At 47.6% G+C, this 18,892-nt stretch overlaps 1 protein-coding gene across 3 annotated transcripts in view; it reads left to right on the plus strand.

Annotated features, from left to right (window-relative positions):
* FSTL4 (follistatin like 4) overlaps window positions 1–18,892 on the plus strand; it is a 400,176-nt gene that overhangs the window by 376,073 nt on the left and 5,211 nt on the right. For all 3 annotated transcript variants that reach the window (XM_081827062.1, XM_081827061.1, XM_081827063.1), the window contains 4 exons: window positions 399–517; window positions 5,156–5,305; window positions 11,826–11,933; window positions 18,594–18,703. In XM_081827062.1, the coding sequence (XP_081683188.1) occupies window positions 399–517; window positions 5,156–5,305; window positions 11,826–11,933; window positions 18,594–18,703 (487 nt within the window). The remainder of the gene's footprint in view (window positions 1–398; window positions 518–5,155; window positions 5,306–11,825; window positions 11,934–18,593; window positions 18,704–18,892) is intronic.

An 18,892-nucleotide genomic window follows, 5' to 3' on the forward strand; every position in this document is an offset into this window, starting at 1 on the left:
GATCTGATCCATCTGATTTGACTAGCTGACAAAAATGACCAAGGGAGACTCTTGCAGAACAGGGAAGGCCAAATGTAGGTCAGAACCAAGGCTAGCATTCATTTGAAACCTTGCGTCGGTGGCCCGCCCGGGGCACCCTAGGGCAGAAGCGCGTGTCCGGGAGGATAGCCTTGGGATCGCAGAGCCCTCGTCCGCTGTAGTGGTTCACAGCCCTCTGGCACTTTCTCCCCATGCTGCCCACACGCCACCTGCTCATCTCACGTCACCTTGACCGGTGCCTGCACCCCACGCAGCCAAACCGCAGCTGTCGAGCATGCCCCGTGTGGCACGTGACCCTACTTGGGAGCTAGCCGCTGGGGACAGTGGAGCATAACCATGGCCGTGTTTGCTCCTCGCAGGCCTCAGTGTGGGGAACATGTTCTACGTCTTCTCTGACGGTGGCATTATCATCCTGCACCCCGTGGACTGTGAAATCCAGAGGCACCTCAGACCCACGGAGAAGATCTTCATGAGCTACGTAAGTGTCCGTGCCTGCAAGTCGGCCTTCCATGACGGCCCCCTTGACTTCCGAGACTCCATTTGCTGCATGTGGTATAGTTCCACATGCGTTCCAAGGCTCCAGAAAGTCCACGGGAGGCTAAGAGTTGAAGGTCTCGTTCCTTGATTGGGCCTTCAGTACACAGAGCCCTCGGTGAGGCCTAAGGCTTACAGGTGGGTTTCTCTTCCCTACAAGTTCATAGAGAAAGGATGGTGACAGCGGTGTGAACAGATAGCCCAACAGGTGCTGCTAGAAGGAGGTGCAAGGTGCACTGGGACACTGAGGGGCGAGGCCTCTCCAGACCCAGGGAGGACAAAGTCAGAGAAGGCTCCTGAGCAGGGGACCCCTGGGCTCAGGTGTGAAGAAGATGTAGGAACTGGGGATGGGTTTCTAAAGGGACTGTCATGAACATGGCAAAAAGTGGCATAAAATGTCTTGTCACATCCGGGGAATCGCAAATACTTGGTCTGAATGAGATTAGGATGACTGTAGGTCAGGGTCAAAGCTAAGGAGTTTTAATGGCAGATCTTAAAAGTTCCGGGGACCCCTGGAGGACTTCAAGTGAAGCAAGGCCCTGGTGGGGCAGCTTTAGAATACATGCGGGGCCCCAGTGAGGGTAATGATGAGCAGGACCGGATTGGAAGCCCAGAAGCAGGTGCAGAGGCTGTTGTGAGCATCCAGGTGAGAAAGGGTAGTGACCTAGCCAAGCCAGGGGCAGTGACAATGGGAAAAATTGAGTAGATTGTACTGTTATTCACAGGTAAGATCAACAGGCACCACAAGGGTCATCCAGGGTCTTGCTAGGAGGAGCAGAGTACCCTTCACTCAGGAGGAGGAGAGGCAGGTTAGGGGGACACAGTTCATTCTCTTTCACTCTATGAGGCCCTCTACAGAGGCCACATTCTCCATCTCGTGCTGGGGATCCCAAAAGCAGAGCAGATAGGCTCCTCACCAAGGAGACGAGGGTGGCCTATGATGTAGTGAGTTTGAGATGCCCATGGGACACAAGCATAGAAACATCCAGAAGATGGGGACGGGGAGGGGATGGGCCGTAGTGGGCTGGAGAGTCGTCGGCTCTCTGGCAGGCAAAAGAAGTAGCTTTAAGGAAGCCTGGAGAACATGGGTCACAGAACCTGAGGATAGCCAAGTTTACAAAAGGAAGGGCTCCTCAACAAGTCAATAGAGGAGGTGAGCTGCGAGGTTCTCAGGGGCCCCCGAGGAACAAGGGGAGAGAGCGTGAAACACAAGAACGCCCCAAGCATCAGAGGTGCGACGAAGCATGAGGCCCAATGCAGAGCTGCCATGCTACATGGACAGAGGCCGCAGAGATGACTGCTGGTGGCAGGTCCAGGAAAGCCTTTCTAGCCCTCCAGACCCAGCTGTCCACAGGCGTCCCCTAGACGGTGCTTCCTCACCCGACCCCACCCCAGGGCTCTGTCCCTCCCGTTGGTTTCTCTCTGGGCCTTGTGTTGGTGGTTGCCTGCATAAGGTAGACCCTTAGCTACTTGCCGGTAGAATTACATTAACCCAAAAGAGTCCTCTGCAGGCCCTGCTGGGCCTCTCCTCGAGGACACGCAGTGAAGGAACTGGTGAGCAGCGACAGGCCTGGAGCTCGTGGTGGAAGTAGGCCATGCCCAGGCGGGTTCCTGCAGCCAGCTTGTTGCATTGCTGTGCGGGCTCTTGGTAGGTCTCAGGCTCTTGCGTCTCTCACATTTGTAGCTCTGGAACAGCTGTTTTCTGGGCTGTTTCATTTGAATTAATCATTTTTTAGATGTGCTACCCTTGATGAATTTTCCTTCCACGTAGTAGCCATGAAACCATCTAGAAAGAGTGGTCCTAGTTAATTTCTAGCAGTTAGGTTTAAATAATTGCACCCTGTCACATGGGCACTAATTTCTCATAGATTTGCAATAACCTGTAGCTCAAGGGAAATCTCTGAAAACGTAACCACGACTCACATTTCCTAAAAAGCCAGAACAAGTCACAGTAGGGGAGGCCCCACAGGCCTATCAGACAGCGCAAGACCATGGTGAACTAAGCAACAGTCCCAAACAACCGTGTTCTCCTCTAGAAAATGCCCCACCATCTCCCAAGAGGATTACCGTGAAGCGAGCCTCTGGTCAAAGCACTGAGCGAGTAGGAGATTGGTGCATCTTCTCTCGGGTGTCTCTGCTGGATGAGGGGTCCACTCTGGGCAGTGGGAAACAGCACATGTAGGCAGGGGCACAGGTACCCCTGGGTTCACATCCCACCTCTGTCACTCAGCAGGACTGAGTGGCTTTAGACAAGTGACCTAACCCCTCCAAGCCTCTGTTTTCTCACATGTGAATGGGGGTGGTTGTGAGGATTGAATGTGATGCCAGGCAGTGACCAGGGTAGAAGGTGACAGTTCTGCCCCAAAGCTATTGCAGTCATTTAGGAAAGACCTGGAAAATAGATGAACTCAGGGAATGAGGAGGCCATCTCCGAGGTCCTTGGTGACTCATTTGTGGCAGACTGTAGGGGAGAAGGAAACAGCAAGGGTGATGGCCATGCTCAGTCCTGGCTGACCAGCTGCTGCTGAAGACCCGGCGGGAGGGGCAAGTGTGGAAGAGAGGAACAGCTCGGGGGTGGCTGGCTGAGTATGAGGGGGCTGTGGGAGAACCAAGCGGGCACTGGAGAAGGTGGTTCTGAGCTAAAGACACAGGTCTGGGATCCATCTGCATCTGGGCTTTGGCTAAAGTCAGGGCAGTAGACGAGACCGCCAATGGTGTGTGTGAGTGGTTTGAGTTGGGTACCTGAACAGAACCCTGAGGGTCAGTAGTTACAGGACAGGCAGACCAAGAGGGACCACAAGGAGACAGGGACAGAGCTGGGCCAGAGTCATGATGAAACACATGAGACTGTATCACAGAAGATAAGGGAAAAGATGGTCCCCATTTTCAGTCATTTATTCATTCAACAAACATATTTGAGGCACCCATTCTATGTCAGGCACTTTACTAGGTACTAAGGATATAGCAGTAAAGTAGATAGACAAAGAGCCCGCTGTCACAGAACATTCTAGTAACAGAAGAGAGCCTAAACAGAGGTAGACAAATCAGTGCACAAAGTTAAGTGGAAATGACAAACGCAGCCAGGTACAGGGGTGAGGCATGCTGGCAGTGCTAGGCCAATGAAGAGAGGCAGGAGGGTGGCACAGGGGAAGGAAAGCAAGCACGCCATGTGCATGGAGCACAGTGGGTAAGGGAGAGAAAGGCCGAAGGTCCGAGGGATAGCAGGAGCCAGAGGGGAGAGGACCTTACAGACTTCCAGAAAGACTTGGATCCTCTTCTGAGCAAGAAGGAATGTTAATGGAGTGGAGGGTGTTGAGAAGAGGAGGGAGGTGGGCAGACTTACAGTGATGCCCATGGATTCTGTGTTGAGAACAGGTTGGCGGGGGTGGCCAGGGTCGAATCAAGGAGTACAACCTGAGTGCTACCCCAGTGCCCGAGCAACAGTGTGGCCTCAGCCCAGGTGATGGAGGTGGGAGCAGTGAGGCAAAGACAGATTCTGAACGTATTTTGAAGGCAAAGCTGAAATGATTTTTGATGCACCGGATGAGGGCTGAGGGGATGAGGAGAAGAGGACTCAAAGATGGCCGCAAGGGTCTTGGTCTAAGGAAGTAAAACAGTGGAGCTGCCATTTTGTTAAGGGAATGAGCAGGATTGGGAGGTAAAATTGGGCGTTGATTTTGGACTCACAAGTTTGAGGTGTACAGCAAACAGCCAAGTAGAATTAGGTGCTTGGCTGCTTACGTCTGGAGTTTGGAGAAGAGGCTCTAACTAAAGGTACAAATTTGGGAGTCGTAAGCATGTCGATGGTATTTGATGGCATAGGTTGGGAAGAGATTAGCAAAGGGAGTGGATTTTGGAAAGGAAAAGTCTTTGGGTGACCCCTGTGTGTTCCAACCCACAAAGATGGCAAACTGAGCAGGATCAAGCAACAGAGAAGGCCCAGCCCCTGGGGCGGGGTGGGTGGGAGAAGCAAGGAGTAGTCAGCAGAGTCAGCAGACACCCCAAGTTCGAATAAAAAGGTGACACAGGTTTAATTTAATAAATGAGAAGTACAGAATATTGAGCTCGGGTGGGAGGATGGGTTAGCCTGGTGGTGGGTATTGAGGAGGGCACATTCTGCATGGAGCACTGGGTGTTATGCACAAACAATGAATCATGGAACACTACATCTAAAACTAATGATGTAATGTATGGGGATTAACATAAGAATAAAAAAAAAAACAGAAAAAAAAAAAAAGAATATTGAGCTCAGTGGGAACGCTGCCGGCTCTGTGGTGAAGAAGCAGAGAGGGTAGGTCACTCTTTTGGAAGTCTGGCCATGGACGGAAGTTTTCTATATGATGGGGGTGCAGAGAGGGGGAAGTTCGCACACAAGGGGGGAAGAAGGCAGGCCTGGCGGCTGCTGATAAAATAAAAAAAAAAACCACAAAGGGAAGTTCCAGCCTCATAAGTGGGAGGAGGTGGAAGGTGGAGGTGGGAACAGAGGGACAGGGGAGGGTGAGGGGAGAGGAACCCACACAGGGCAGGGGGGCCGGGGGGCCGGGGGATGAAGAAGATATATGGCAGCCTATCTCCTTTACAGGAAGAAATCTGTCCCCAAGGGGAAGGAAATGCCACCCAGCCGTGCCAGTGGGCCTCGGCCGTGAACGTCCGGCACCAGTATATCTACGTGGCCCAGCCAGCACTGAACAGAGTCCTTGTGGTCGACGTGCAAGCCCAGAAAGTTCTACAGGTACATCTCTCTAAGGGAGTGAGGGGGGCTTCCGGTTCTGGGGCACAGCCTGCCCCAGTCCTCTTGGCTTTCTGCGCCCTGCCCAGCTCCTTGGAGAGGCGGTCAGACTGGGGACCAGGGGTGGAGAGCAAAGAAGGTTTCCGTGCAGCTACTCAGCAGTATTGATGGCCTACTATGTGCCGAGCACTGTTCTAGGGTCTTGGAAAACAGCCATGAATGAGCAGTCAAGTCCTAGAGCTTATATTCTGGTCTGGGAGACAGACCGTAAATCAGAATGTTAGAGAACTCTAAATTCTAAGTGCTATTTACAGGTCAGATGTGACAGAGGAATTGGATGACTGTTTCAAATCGGCCCTCGCTCTGGAGGTGAACAGATTCTGAGATCCAAATGCCAAGTGGGATTCCCATTCTGGGAGCAGAGGGCGGGCCAGGGCGGGCTGGAGGACAGTGAGGAGTGGGGAGAACAGGGAATGGTGAAGGGGGAGGTAAAGCACAGCCCAAGCCACGAAGGGTTTTCATCCGGGGAGTGACCTCATCTGACTTAGATTATGAAACAGTCAGGCTCTGTTAAGAACCAATGGCAAAGCACAGCAGCATCGTGGCTACTGAAATAATTCAAGCATGAACTGCAGACGGCCGTGGAGGTGGCGAGAACTGATCAGATTCTGGATAGATTTTAAATGTGGAAAGATTTTCTGCTGTGTTGAATGTAAGTTTGAGAGAGGGGAAATCAGGTTGTTGGGAGTTTTCTTTACCTTGAGGAACGGTAGAATAGTGATGCCATTTACTGTGTGTGGTGGATTGAATAATGGCCCCAAGATGCCCAGAACCTATGACTGTCACCTTCTTGGGCACAGGGGACTCTGCAGAGGTGATTAAGGATGTGTAAATGGACCATTACCGGGGATGACCTGGATGAGCCCTACCTCCTACCTCAATGCAAGTGCAAGTACCTGTAACAGAGGGAGGTAGGGAGAAATGTGCCTGTGTAGGGGTGGGAGTATCTGCATCACTGAAGTAGGCAGAAGTCCGTGGAATCTAGGGCAGAGAAGTAGAGATGCCACTGGGAGGACTGAACCACACCGGTGCTCTGCTGGCTTTGAAGATGGGGGAAGGGGCCGTGAGCCAAGAACTGCAGTGCTAGAGGCTGGCAAAGTCAAGGAAACACACTCTTCCCTAGAGCCTCTAGAGCGGGCACTGCCCTGCAGCCGTCCCTGTTCAGCCCAAGGAAATTAATTTTGGACTTTGAGCCTCCAGAACTGTAAGAGAATTAAATCTGTGTGGTTTTAAGCCACTCAGTTTGTGGTACTAGGTTATCATAGCAACAGGAAAGTGATGCACTCTATAGAGACTTCGGGAAAGGCAGGGGTGCAGGCCATGGAGCAGGAAGACGAGAAAATTAGGAATTTGGGTTTAGACCTGCCAAGTGTAAACTGCTATTATAAATGTTAGTTGGGGCGCCTTGGTGATTTCTTCAGTTGAGTGTACGACTCTTGATTTCGGCTCAGGTCATGATCTCAGGGCTATGGGATTGAGCCCCATGTCAGGCTCTGCACTTAGCAGTGAGTCTGCTGCTCCCTCTCCCTCTGCCCCTCCTCCCCACTCATGCTCTCACGTTCTCTCCCTAAAATAAATCTTAAAAAAATAAAAATGTAAGTAGAGATGTCAAATAAGCAATTGGATAAACAGGTCTGGAGGCCGACGAGAGATCTAGGCCAGAGACGTCAGTGTGGGGTATCATCACCATACCAACTGTTAAATCCAGAGAAGTGGATGAAATCACTGAAGGTAATACAGGTAGAGAAGAGGTCAAGGTTGGAGCCCTGAGGCACTCCAACACTTAAAGATCAGGAAGGAGAGAAGAAGCCAACAAGGAGACCAAGCAGGAGGAGGCTGAAAGGTAGGAGGAAAATTGGGGCTGGAGGAGGAGAGTTGAGGGTTCCAGAAACCAAAAACAAGAGTGTTTTAAGGAAGAGTTTGCAGTTAGTGGTGTCTGATACAGCTGAGCATTTGCAGATCATGGATCCTAAGAATCAACCATTGGATTTGGTATCCCATGGATCACCTTGGCAGGAGCAGATAACATGATCGTAGAATACAAGCTTGAGGTCATAGAGATGGTGAATACAGACAAGCATTTTGAGGGGGTTTGCTATAAATATGAGTAAAAGGAGTCAAATGAGGCAATAGGTAAAAGAGCATACTGAAGAAGCTTCTTTAGAATAGGTGACATTACAGCATTTGTATGCATGTATGTATGTAATGCTGGGGGGGGCGGGGAAACTCCCACACATCTTCCCTTTCTTCTGCACCACTGAAGTAGGCAGGAGTCAGTGGAATCCAGGGCAGAGAAGTAGAGATGCCAGCTTTGGATAAAAGCACATTCTTTCATATAACAGAAGGAAATTGAAAATATTCAAGTACACTTACAAAGAGGTGACAGTTAACAATTGGTGGCAGGTGGATGAACATTTCTTGTGGTTGCTTTTATTTTCTCAGTGAAATAAGAAAGAAAATTATCACCCAGCCTGGAGGTTTGAAGAGAGAGGTGAAGGGTGCATTTGAGATTGAACTGACCAGGGCACTGTGCTAGGACTGCTGGGTGAAAGCAAAGGCCCACTGAGGGCTTGTGGATGTAAAGAGAAAGTGAGGCCAGTGAGCAGGGTTGTGGTTTTTCTTCCCAGCAATGCCCCAGTGCACGCTCATTGTAGGGGGGAAAATGTGGATGTAACCAGGGTTTTGGTTTCTCCAGGCCAGTTGGGCAGAAGGCTTTCTGTTAGTGATTTTTCTGGCCAGTGAACATACTCTGAGTAATTTCAATCCTTTGAAATTTCTTGAAGCTTGCTTTATGACCCAGCTTAGAATCAATGTGGATAAAAATGTTTCATTTGCACTTTAAAAGAATGTGTGTTCTTATGGTAGGTACGGTATTCTGTATACATGTCAATTATGTCAAGATTGTTCATTGCATTGTTCAGATCTTCTAAGTCATTTTTTTAAAAAGATTTTATTTATTTGACAAAGACACAGCGAGAGAGGGAACACAAGCAGGGGGAGTGGGAGAGGGAGAAGCAGGCTTCCCGTGGAGCAGGGAGCCCGGTGTAGGGCTCGATCCCAGGACCCTGGGAACCCGAGCCGAAGGCAGATGCCTAATGACTGAGCCACCCAGGTGCCCCATAAGTTATTTTTTTTCTTTGTCCACTTAGTCTATCAGCTGCTGAGCGGTGTGTTGGAGTCTCACACCGTGATTGTAGGTTTATCTAAATTCCATCCATTTTTGCTTTAAAACTGTAGTAACTTCCTGGGGCAAAGACTTCTTCATTCTTACAAATTCTATTTCTGGCTATGCTTCTTGCCTGAAAGTCTGTTTTTGTCTAACACTAGTACAGACAGATCAGATTTCTTTTGATTAGTGTTAGCTGTATTTTTTCTGTCCTTTCACTTTCAACCTTTCTATGTCCATATATTTAAAGTGGCCTTTTTTAAAGCCACATGTGTTTGGGTTAGCCTCTATCTAGGATAATAATCTCAGTCTTTTACTTGGATCATTTGATCCATTTATATTTAATGCAGTTAATTATATAGTTAAATCTACCATCTTACTGGTTTCTTATTTGACCTACCTGTTTGTTCTGCTTTTTACTCTTTGGATTAGTCAATTATTATTATTCTGTTATTGTTAGGACTGCCACAGAGATTATAACATGCATCCTTGCCTCAATATAGTCACATGTAATTTATGACTTCACTTCTCTAATAACGATAGAACCATGTAACAGTAACTCCTCTCCTGCCTTTTGCATGATTGTGGGAATAAATTTTATCTCTATATATATAGACCTGACTTAATATTATTTTGTATACTTGGTAGTCATTTATATTCGCCCACATATTTACTTTTCTCACTGCTCCTTATTCCTTCCTGAAGTACACAGTTTTGTCTGGGATCATTTTCATTGTGACAAAAGACTTTTTTAGTGAAGATCTGCTGGCAACACAATTTTTGTTTGTTTGAAAAGACCCTTATTTGCCCTTAATTTTTAAAGACTACTCACTGGACATAGAATTCTACCCTGACAATTCTACTTGCTCAGCATTTTAAGATGCTGGTCTACTGTCTTCCGTTGTTTTGTTGATAGGTCATGTATCTTATTTTTTTCTGACTACTTTTCAGATATTCTCTTTGATCTTTAGCAGTTTTACTTTGATGTGCCCAGGGATGATGTTCTTTGTATGTATTCCAATTTGGAAGTTTTAGTGGTTCTTGAATGTGTGGATTGATACCTTTCATCAGACTGGAATTGTCTCTTACCTCTTCTTTGGAAACTTAAAAAAAAAGAAAAAGTTAGACATTTCCACTGTGTCCCACATATCTTTCACTCTTTTTTTCCCATCCTTTTTTGATCTCTTCATGCTTCAATTTTAGTATGTTCTATCAACTTGTCTTTCAGTTCACTAGTCCAGTCTTCTGCTATGCCTAATATGGATTTAACAGAACCTATTTATTGAGTCTTAATTTCAGGTATTGCATTTCTACTAATTTTACTTCTGTATATAAATTTGTAATTATCTTTTCATGAATCGCTCATGGGTCTGTTTCTCTTGTATTTTTTAGTAGTCTTTAGTCATATAGTCTGTATCTTGTAATGCCTAGTAATTTTTTAAATCCCCAACATTCCCTATATAAAAAAGATAGACTTGAGAGGGCTCTCACCCACCAAAGAGGCTTTACCCTTTCCTCTGCTAGGCAGAGACAGTCGAGAATCACTTTAATCAAGTACTTAGTTGAATCAAGGCTGAATTGAAGTTTTTTAAGGCTTATTCTGTCTCTGATTCATTCCTAGAAGTTAGACCTTCAGGGTTTTTAACTGAGAGCCTAGTATATTCTTCAGTATCTTTTTCTTTTCCCCTCCATATCTTTGCTCCTCAGCATATTGAGACTGCAGAACACTGTTCTGAGTTTAAGAGATTATTGGTTTAGCTCTTCAGCCTCCAAACTCCACCACACCTCAGAATGAGAATATGAATTTTGATAGGAGACATGTAAATAGAAAGGAGAGAGAAGGCTACAGTCTAAACACTAGGGAAGTTTTGCTGTGAAGAGGGCAGCTGGAAGAGAATGAGTAATCAAGAGAGTTTTGAAAAGAGAGAAACCAAGAAACTAGAGACAATGTCAAGATGGTATTATTGCTGGTGGGTTATGAAGCTCTGGGTACAGGAAGACTGTGCCAGATCCTGAAGCCTTTAGCAAATGAAGGGAAGCAACCAGGAAGCTGGCAGATGCTGGGATCTTCAGGGGCTTTTTAATGCAAGAAAGGGAAGGGGACTTCAAAGATTGTAATGAAGGGCGAGGAAATATATGTGAGCAGGGAGGGGCAAAATTAAGAGTCCAGTTTTGTGTTTGTTGAGGTCATCCACAGAGGAATGAGTTCTAAAGTCCTCAGAGTACAGCAGGTTATCTGCAGCCATGCAATTGGATGAACTCACCCACAGAAAGGATTTAGAAGAAGGTCAACGATGGAGACCTGAGACATGCCGGTATTTACAGTCGGAATGAGGGGGGAGAGGGGAGGCTGAGAGACTAGAACGTTTCTGGAAGGGAATAGTTAACCACGTGGAGTCGTGAATTGTCAAACAAGAGGAGGATCACCAAGTGATTTCTGAGTCTGACATAAAGTTCTGGAAGAGGTCAGTGGAGCGATGAAGATAGACACTTGGTGGGAATGTTAAAGAAAAGCAGATTTGGGAACTCCACAGACAGTTCTTCAGAGACGTTTTGACCAATGGGAGTAGAGATGGGCAGCCAGTGACAAGAAGGGCAGGGGTCACCATCCAGTGGTATGAGTCTAATGGAAGAGAGTTTGGGAACGTATAAAGCTACATTATAAAAAAGCAGAGAAGTAGAAAACCGTCTCCATTGGAGAGGGCCACAGGAGAGCCTCTGTTCTAGAGGGGTAGTGGAGTTGCAGTTATAGCAGTAAAAAAGAAAAAAGTGTGTCTGCCTGATCCTACAGTGTGGGTCCCAGAGACTCCAGTGCAAGGATGTACAGAGAGAAGCTGTGCCAAGCTAAGAGACCGGGGATAAGCGATGATCTCAAAGTCAGTCTCAGATGGCACAGGAGGAAGGGCCAACTCACCAGAATCTCAGCCTCAGAACCACCTGGAGAAGGACACTGAGAGTTCTAGGGGCCCAAAATTCCGGGAGCAGGGACCAGAGTGCCCTGCAGCTGATTCTTGAGTGGAAAATGTAAACCCTCTGGGTTTGGGCTTTTGCCAAGATGGTCTGGGTCCCCTCTAAGTAAAATCATGCAAGAAGTTTTTAAAAGGGATTCAACTGCTGGCCTCTAAAGAAAACCCAGAAGGGAGGCTTGGGCCCTGGCTTCCCGAGCAGGCTCACTGCCAAGGCTGCGAGGTTGGCTTCCCACTCACCTACGCATTACAGTCATGTACACAAAGGCCAGAAGTGACCACCGTGTCAGCTTATAATAATGATGACCCACTTGTACGTATTTTTTTCAAGTCCATAGGTGTGGACCCTCTGCCAGCTAAGCTGTCCTATGACAAGTCTCATGACCAAGTGTGGGTCCTGAGCTGGGGAGACGTGCACAAGTCCCAACCGAGCCTCCAGGTATGTTGAACACATGGAGACCCACACTCACCCCACAGGAACAAAAGATGCTGTTCCTGTCTCATAAATGTCTCTTGCTTCCCTAGGTAGCTAATCACATTTACCCAAAAATCCAGGCTTGAGGACAGAGTGGCAAACAGCCTTGAGCCAAAGCCCCTCACAGACCATTTCCAAGGTAGCTTCAGCCAGGCCTACCTTTAAGGACAATAATCCTGATGATGGGTAAGATTGTGATGTCAGGACAACCAGACTGTGGCTCCCAGGCCCCACCTCTCCTGAGCAAGGGCATTCTGCACCTCGGGCTGGGCAGGCTCGAGAACAGTGTCCAAGCAAGTACTCAGGGGGTCCCTTAAGGAAGGAAAAGTAGCGGTAATTATGTCCATAATGGAAGCACATTTATTGAGTGCCTATAGTACTTGAGGGCACAGGAAAGTTCAGTGATGTGCCCATGGTCCAAGCCAGGCAGCGTGGCTCCAGGGCCCGATATTCAGCCACGGCCCTGTATTGCCTCTTGGAAACAGTTTGGGCCCAAGAGCTCTGTGGGATTGCCCCGTCCACCAATGGGAGAAGGTACCACCACCCCTGTGTGGAGTGTTTCATCAGGGATACATTCGAGGATTGAGCCCTAAGAAAAGTGATGTGAATGCCTGAATTCTCCCAGCAATCTACACAGAACCATTCTAGATGCACAGAAAAGAAGTTAATTCGTTTCCCACATTGGATGCCTCAGGACAGTAGGGCTTCATTCTCTCTCAGAACCCCAGCTGAGAAGAACTGCAGATGGATCCCAGTTCACCATGTTCTCAAGACTGGGAAGAGACACCCGGGTCTTCTACAGAAGCTTCGTCCAGGGGACTGACTGCCCGCTTGCCTCTTCCCTCCTGGGCCAGGGGGGGACGATCCTGCTTCACCACCTCTAAATGGAGACTATTGTCATTTAATGGATACCATCACCCTGGGGCCAAGTGAGCTGACCAAAAATCCCCCTTAGAGGGTCTAGGAACCTGAATAAAGCTCATTCAGAGCATAAGCCCATGGAAATCATAACTTTTATTGGTCCCTCTGGCAGCTCCAGGAAAGCCTCTAATGTAATTCAAGGGGAGGGGCCACAAAAAATTTTTTTTCTGAAACCAAAAATGATTTCCTAATTTAACAGCAATGAGTTGAGAAACGGAAAGAAAAAGCATCAGATGGGCACTGGATTTCTCACCTGCTGCAGGACCATGGAATCTACAGGACTCTATTCCCAGCCCAGATATCCTCTACTGGGCAGGACCGAGGAAAATGTGTGTGTAAGAATTCAGAGACAGCATCACTCATCACCTCCTCTGAGGAACAGATCTGAGGAAAGATCCCAGACAAACACCAGATGAATCAGATCAGAGACCTCAAGAGGAAGAAAGATAAAGAGGAGACAGTTGCAAACAATGAACCCAGAGAGGAAGTAAGATGGATGAGGACAGACTCCCTGGAAATAGTAATCAGTGCTAAATAAGGATGTCTGAATGAGAAATCCTGATACCAGTCTGTAATGGAGGATAAATTATTTCAGTAAAAATAAGCATAGGGAGTGGAGGAAAGAGGAAGGAGTAAAAATAATTAGAAATACCTTACTGGGATAAGAGAAGGTTTGGAGAATGCTGTTGGAAAGTAGCAGCTGGGAAGCGATGGTCTCATTATTCCACGTATGACAAACTGATTTCTCTTGAAAGCAGAGGTGATCAGACTGGGTTAGGAAGGAAGGAAGGAAACTAGAACTTCTTGATGAGAAACACACATGCCGCAGAAAGAAGAAAAGGTTGCATTTAAAGGGGCGGGCATGGTGAGGACAGGTGAACAAGAATGTATTCAGAGTGCCACTCATATGAGTAAGGCACTAAAAACAGCAGAGAGATACTATGGGATGAACACCCGAGAGACATCAAGCACCATTATTAACAACTAAATGTCTCAAGAGTGATTTAAAATAAAGGAAAACGATTAAAAATGCACTTACATTGTACAAAGAAGATGAAAGAAGGATGTGGGAAAACTGAATGACACAACTTGGTTTAATATAAACCTTGCGGGCGCCTGGGTGGCTCAGTTGGTTGGGCGACTGCCTTCGGCTCAGGTCATGATCCTGGAGTCCCGGGATCGAGTCCCGCATCAGGCTCCGTGCTCAGCAGGGAATCTGCTTCCCCCTCTGACCCTCCCCCCTCTCATGTGCTCTCTCTCTCATTCTCTCTCTCAAATAAATAAATAAATAAAATCTTTAAAAATATATATATATAGGGGCGCCTGGGTGGCTCAGTCGGTTAAGCGACTGCCTTCGGCTCAGGTCATGATCCCAGGGTCCTGGGATCGAGCCCCGCATCGGGCTCCCTGCTCGGCGGGAAGCCTGCTTCTCCCTCTGCCCCTCACCCTGCTTGTGTTCCCTCTCTCGCTGTGTCTGTCAAATAAATAAATAAAATCTTAAAAAAAAAAAAAATATATATATATATAAACCTTGCATCAGCAAAACCGTTTTTTCACACGTCCACATCCACACAAGTGTATCAGTAACTATAAAGGAAACAACTCCTGTAAAGGTAGATGTGAGCGGCAACAGTATCTGATAACTAGAAATAATTAATATATGACCTAATAAGAAAACACTCCTTTATAACGGTGGATCAAAAGGGAAATTACAAGGGAAATTACAAACTGTCTCAAAGGCAATGATAAAGCGATTGTTCCACATCAAGATCAACGGGAGACTGAGAAGTCTGTGCACATGGGTATCTGTGTCTTAAAAGCCTGAAGAAGAAGTACTTTTGTTAAGAAATGAGCACAAGACCAGAGTGGTAAGAAGGAGTAAGAAGACTGAAATTAATAGAAACAAAAGAACAAAGAGAGAAACAGAAATACTCCACAAGCCTGATAAAGGTAGACAAAACGAGGAAGGAGGAAAGGAATACTACCGTAAATACAGGAGGATAAAAATTATTGGGAAATAATACATCACTACTCTGGAGGAGAAGTGAATGATTGCTTGCAAAACGTAGGAAAAAAACTGAACTGACCTGGAGCACCTGGCTGGCTCTGTCAGTAGAGGTGTGACTCTTGATCTCGGGGTGGTGAGTTTGAGCCCCATGTTGGGTGTAAAGTCAACCTAAGGAAACAGAAGCCTGAAATAGAACAATAATTATAGGGTTTTTGTGTTAAGAGCTACCACAGAAAAGTGTGCGGCTGAATTTTATCAAACCTTCCAACTATAATTTTAATAATATTTGAACTATCTTGGACCACAGGGAGGAAAATGTACAGTTTGTTTTAAATAGCCACCATCGGGCGCCTGGGTGGCTCAGTTGGTTAAGCGACTGCCTTCGGCTCAGGTCATGATCCTGGAGTCCCTTGATCGAGTCCCACATCGGGCTCCCTGCTCAGCAGGGAGTCTGCTTCTCCCTCTGACCCTCCTCCCTCTCATGTTCTCTGTCTCTCATTCTCTCTCTCGCAAATAAATAAAATCTTAAAAAAAAATAAAAATAAAAAATAAATAGCCACCATCATTTTAATTATAAAAGCTGACTGAAACTTGTATAAAAAAGTAAAGCTGAGGTACCTGGGTGGCTCAGTCGTTAAGCGTCTGCCTTCGGCTCAGGTCACGATCCCAGGGTCCTGGGATCGAGCCCCACATTGGGCTCCCTGCTCAGCGGGAAGCCTGCTTCTCCCTCTCCCACTCCCCCTGCTTGTGTTCCCTCCCCCGCTGTCTCTCTGTCAATGAATAAATAAAATCTTTAAAAAAATAAAAATAAAATAAAGCTATAGACTAACCTCACTTACAAATACAGAAGCAAAATTCTCAACGTGGTATTAAAAACGGAGTCCAGCAGTGCACCTAAATGCAGAAAACCAAGTCCCAGGATACAATGATGGTTCACTCTCAGGAAATCAGTCAATCTTGTCTTAACACAAACAAATGAAAACAGAAGAAAAAAAAAAAGTAATATTTTCAATAAATGCTGAAAAGGCATTTAATTAAATACAGCAGATATTCTTAATAAAAATACCTAAAAACATGCAGAGAAAGGAAATTTCTTAATGAATACTATTTCCCAAAAACCAAGAGCAATTTTGCCTCAAAGGCCAAACCCAAAAAGCATGTTGCTTACTATCAGGAATTAGACCATGATGTCTACCATCAAGTGCAAAGCCTAGGAACCTCGCTTTGACAAATGCACAGATTGAATAAGCCTGCCTCCTTCACTATGGGCTCGGGTTAAAGAAACCACGACTTGCAAACACTCCTGGAAATGTCACTAGCACAACCTGTGTGATACACAATCTAGAAATAACCGAAAGCCTCAGAGCAGTGCTTCTGTATCCAGCAACTTGACTTCTCAGAACCTACCCAAAGGCCGTGATCATGGAATGGACAAAAATTTAGCCACAACATTATGTGTTTCTGCATTGTTTACATGGGCAAAGCAAAAAATAATATCCTAGTGTTTCTCAATATCCAACACTGAAGAGCTGGCTAGACACAACTTTGCTGGGACGACTTGAAGGTGTTTCTAGAAACGAAGCCATTCCCTCTGCAGCCAGTTTTGGAAGCCAACGTCTTCTGGAGTCCCCCAGATCACTCCTTTGCCCGCCAGTCCCCAGCCCAACGAGGGCTCCCATCTCCACTGGTTCTATCTACCCGCTGAGGGAGATGCTCAGCCTTCAGGACCCCACACTGACGACCAAGTGACATTTCCTGGTATCTCGCCACCGATGTACAGCTCCTGAACCAAGCCCATAGAGCCAACAGAATTGAGGGGTTCAGCGATTCTCTTTTGGGCACGAACGTGCCCAGGCACACTGCAGGACGCAAGGCCAAGAAGGAACTCAAGACGCATCGGAGAAAGTGCGTTCTGATGAAGTCACCTCTGAATACAGGGTGTCAGCGTGCTGAGGCGTGAATGACACTGACCGCTGACAGCCTGTAATCTTCCATCTCTATGAGAAGCTAAAATGACAGGCCTGGTATCAAGCGGTGATTGTATGACTTCTTGGAATTCTCCGGCACTTTCCCTTAGACACTCCCAAGATCCAGTTTCCTCAGGCTGCTATTTTCTTAATGCCCAGTTCTAAGAGTTTTTTTCCCCCATGCACTTGCCATGGAAGTGTCATTTGGCCATTTTAAAAACCCACAGAAAAATAAGCTAATGCCATGTTACAATTTTGGAGCTGCCCCAAGGCTACAAATAAAAATCACAAGCCTCATCCTTCCAATCCGGCATTCTGCCTACGTGGCCCTCCCAAGGGAACCATGATCCAGAAAAGCCTCAAACCTCAACCCTGCCCGAGGAGGCAGGCCAGGTGGTGTTCATTTTCCCATAAAAGAAAGAGCCAGAAGGCAGGCCTATTCTTCGAAGGTAAAAAGCATCCAGAACTCCAAGCCTTGTGAATCACAAAACCCCAAGAGACCCTGTCCTCAGCCTCAGGCCGCACAAGTCTGGACCCTTCTTTCTGTAGACACAGCCACAATATCCAGATCAGGAAAAGTGTCTCAGCTCTGTGTTCAGGCTTGAGCCCCTGCTCTCCTGCTCAGAGGGTCTGGGCTTGACCTTGTGGACCTTCCTCCAAAATGGCCAAGCCCCTCATCTGGCTGCAGGTCGGCCACCCTTCAGGGCACTGGCCTAGACACTGGGGGCTGATGAGCTCGTTCAGAAGACAAGGGGACACAGGCTGGCTGGCACGATGTCTCTGGCCTGGCCATGCCCAAGTCTAGGGTAGCTGCTGGACGGAAGCTCAGCCTGACCGCAGGGGGCTTCCTGGCAGGACCTCTAAGCCACGCTCTCATCCCACCCAATCTCTGATAGCACTTGGCTCTCTTCTGCATCGCCGGCACCCACCAAGGATTTCCACACCGGACAACGGCTGCAGCTGCCTCCTGCCGACTCCACAGGAGCTTGGGTGTTACCTCCAGGGAAACAGAGGTAGCTATGCTCGGTCGCTCCCAGTGTGGACAAAACCCAGTGCCTGATTCTTGATTTCTCACAGCAAGGCCTTTCTGCAGCCAGACCCGATCCCCAGCATTCTAATTGCAAGCCATCTAAATGGCCTGAGCAGCATCTTGGAATGGCGTTTCTGCAGAATTCCTGCCTTCTCCAATAAATTATGGAGTCACAGTTCCCAGAGAACACCTCTGTGAGCAGTACAGGACAGAGATTCCCAACAAACGGGCCCAGGCACCTGGCATCAAAGGAAAACAGGGAACCAGTAAATCTTTCCAGCATTTAACATTTTTGTGATTTAAAAGCTCTCTCTTTTCCCAGGGTGACCTGGATGCTGAGATGGTGGGATTCTCTGTTGTGGGGGAGGTGGTCTCTGAGCAGAGTGACCGTTCTGTTCTGGGGACCTCTCTGGGATGCTGTGCCTTCAGAGGGCTGACAATGTCCCGTGGGTTAGGATCAGGCCTGCCTGAGCAGGAGGGCATGATTCGGGCATTCATATCTGTGCCACCACGTCCTCTCTCCAGGAGGACGAGTCCCTGCCTCTGACATTCCCAAGTAGCTCCCACTCTGCTCCTGCCCACCCCCCTCTCTGAAGCAGCCCGTCTGCTGAGGGTCCCTACCAGCACATGCAAAGTTTTCCAGGTTGCCCACCCCTACTGGAGTGGGCCCTCACCAGGACTCCTGCTCTGTGTTGTAGGTGATCACAGAAGCCAGCACTGGCCAGGGCCAGCACCTTATCCGCACGCCCTTTGCAGGAGTGGACGATTTCTTCATCCCCCCAACAAACCTCATCATCAACCATATCAGGTGAGACGGGCCCACAGTGCCCTTAAGTACCCCCATAATCCAGCTCAGCCATGCATTTGCCCACCGTGAGACCTGCTCCTTCTCTGTCTCTCCCACTCGTGCTGAGTGGCCTTGGGCTCCCTCACGAGGGGACAGAGAAATGCACCCATCCTGAGTCTTTAATGGTCATAGTTAAGGTGCCTTCCTGCC

The sequence above is a fragment of the Leptonychotes weddellii genome, chromosome 7, assembly GCF_054177405.1.
Source record: "Leptonychotes weddellii isolate Sample4059 chromosome 7, ASM5417740v2, whole genome shotgun sequence".
Taxonomy (NCBI): domain Eukaryota; kingdom Metazoa; phylum Chordata; class Mammalia; order Carnivora; family Phocidae; genus Leptonychotes; species Leptonychotes weddellii.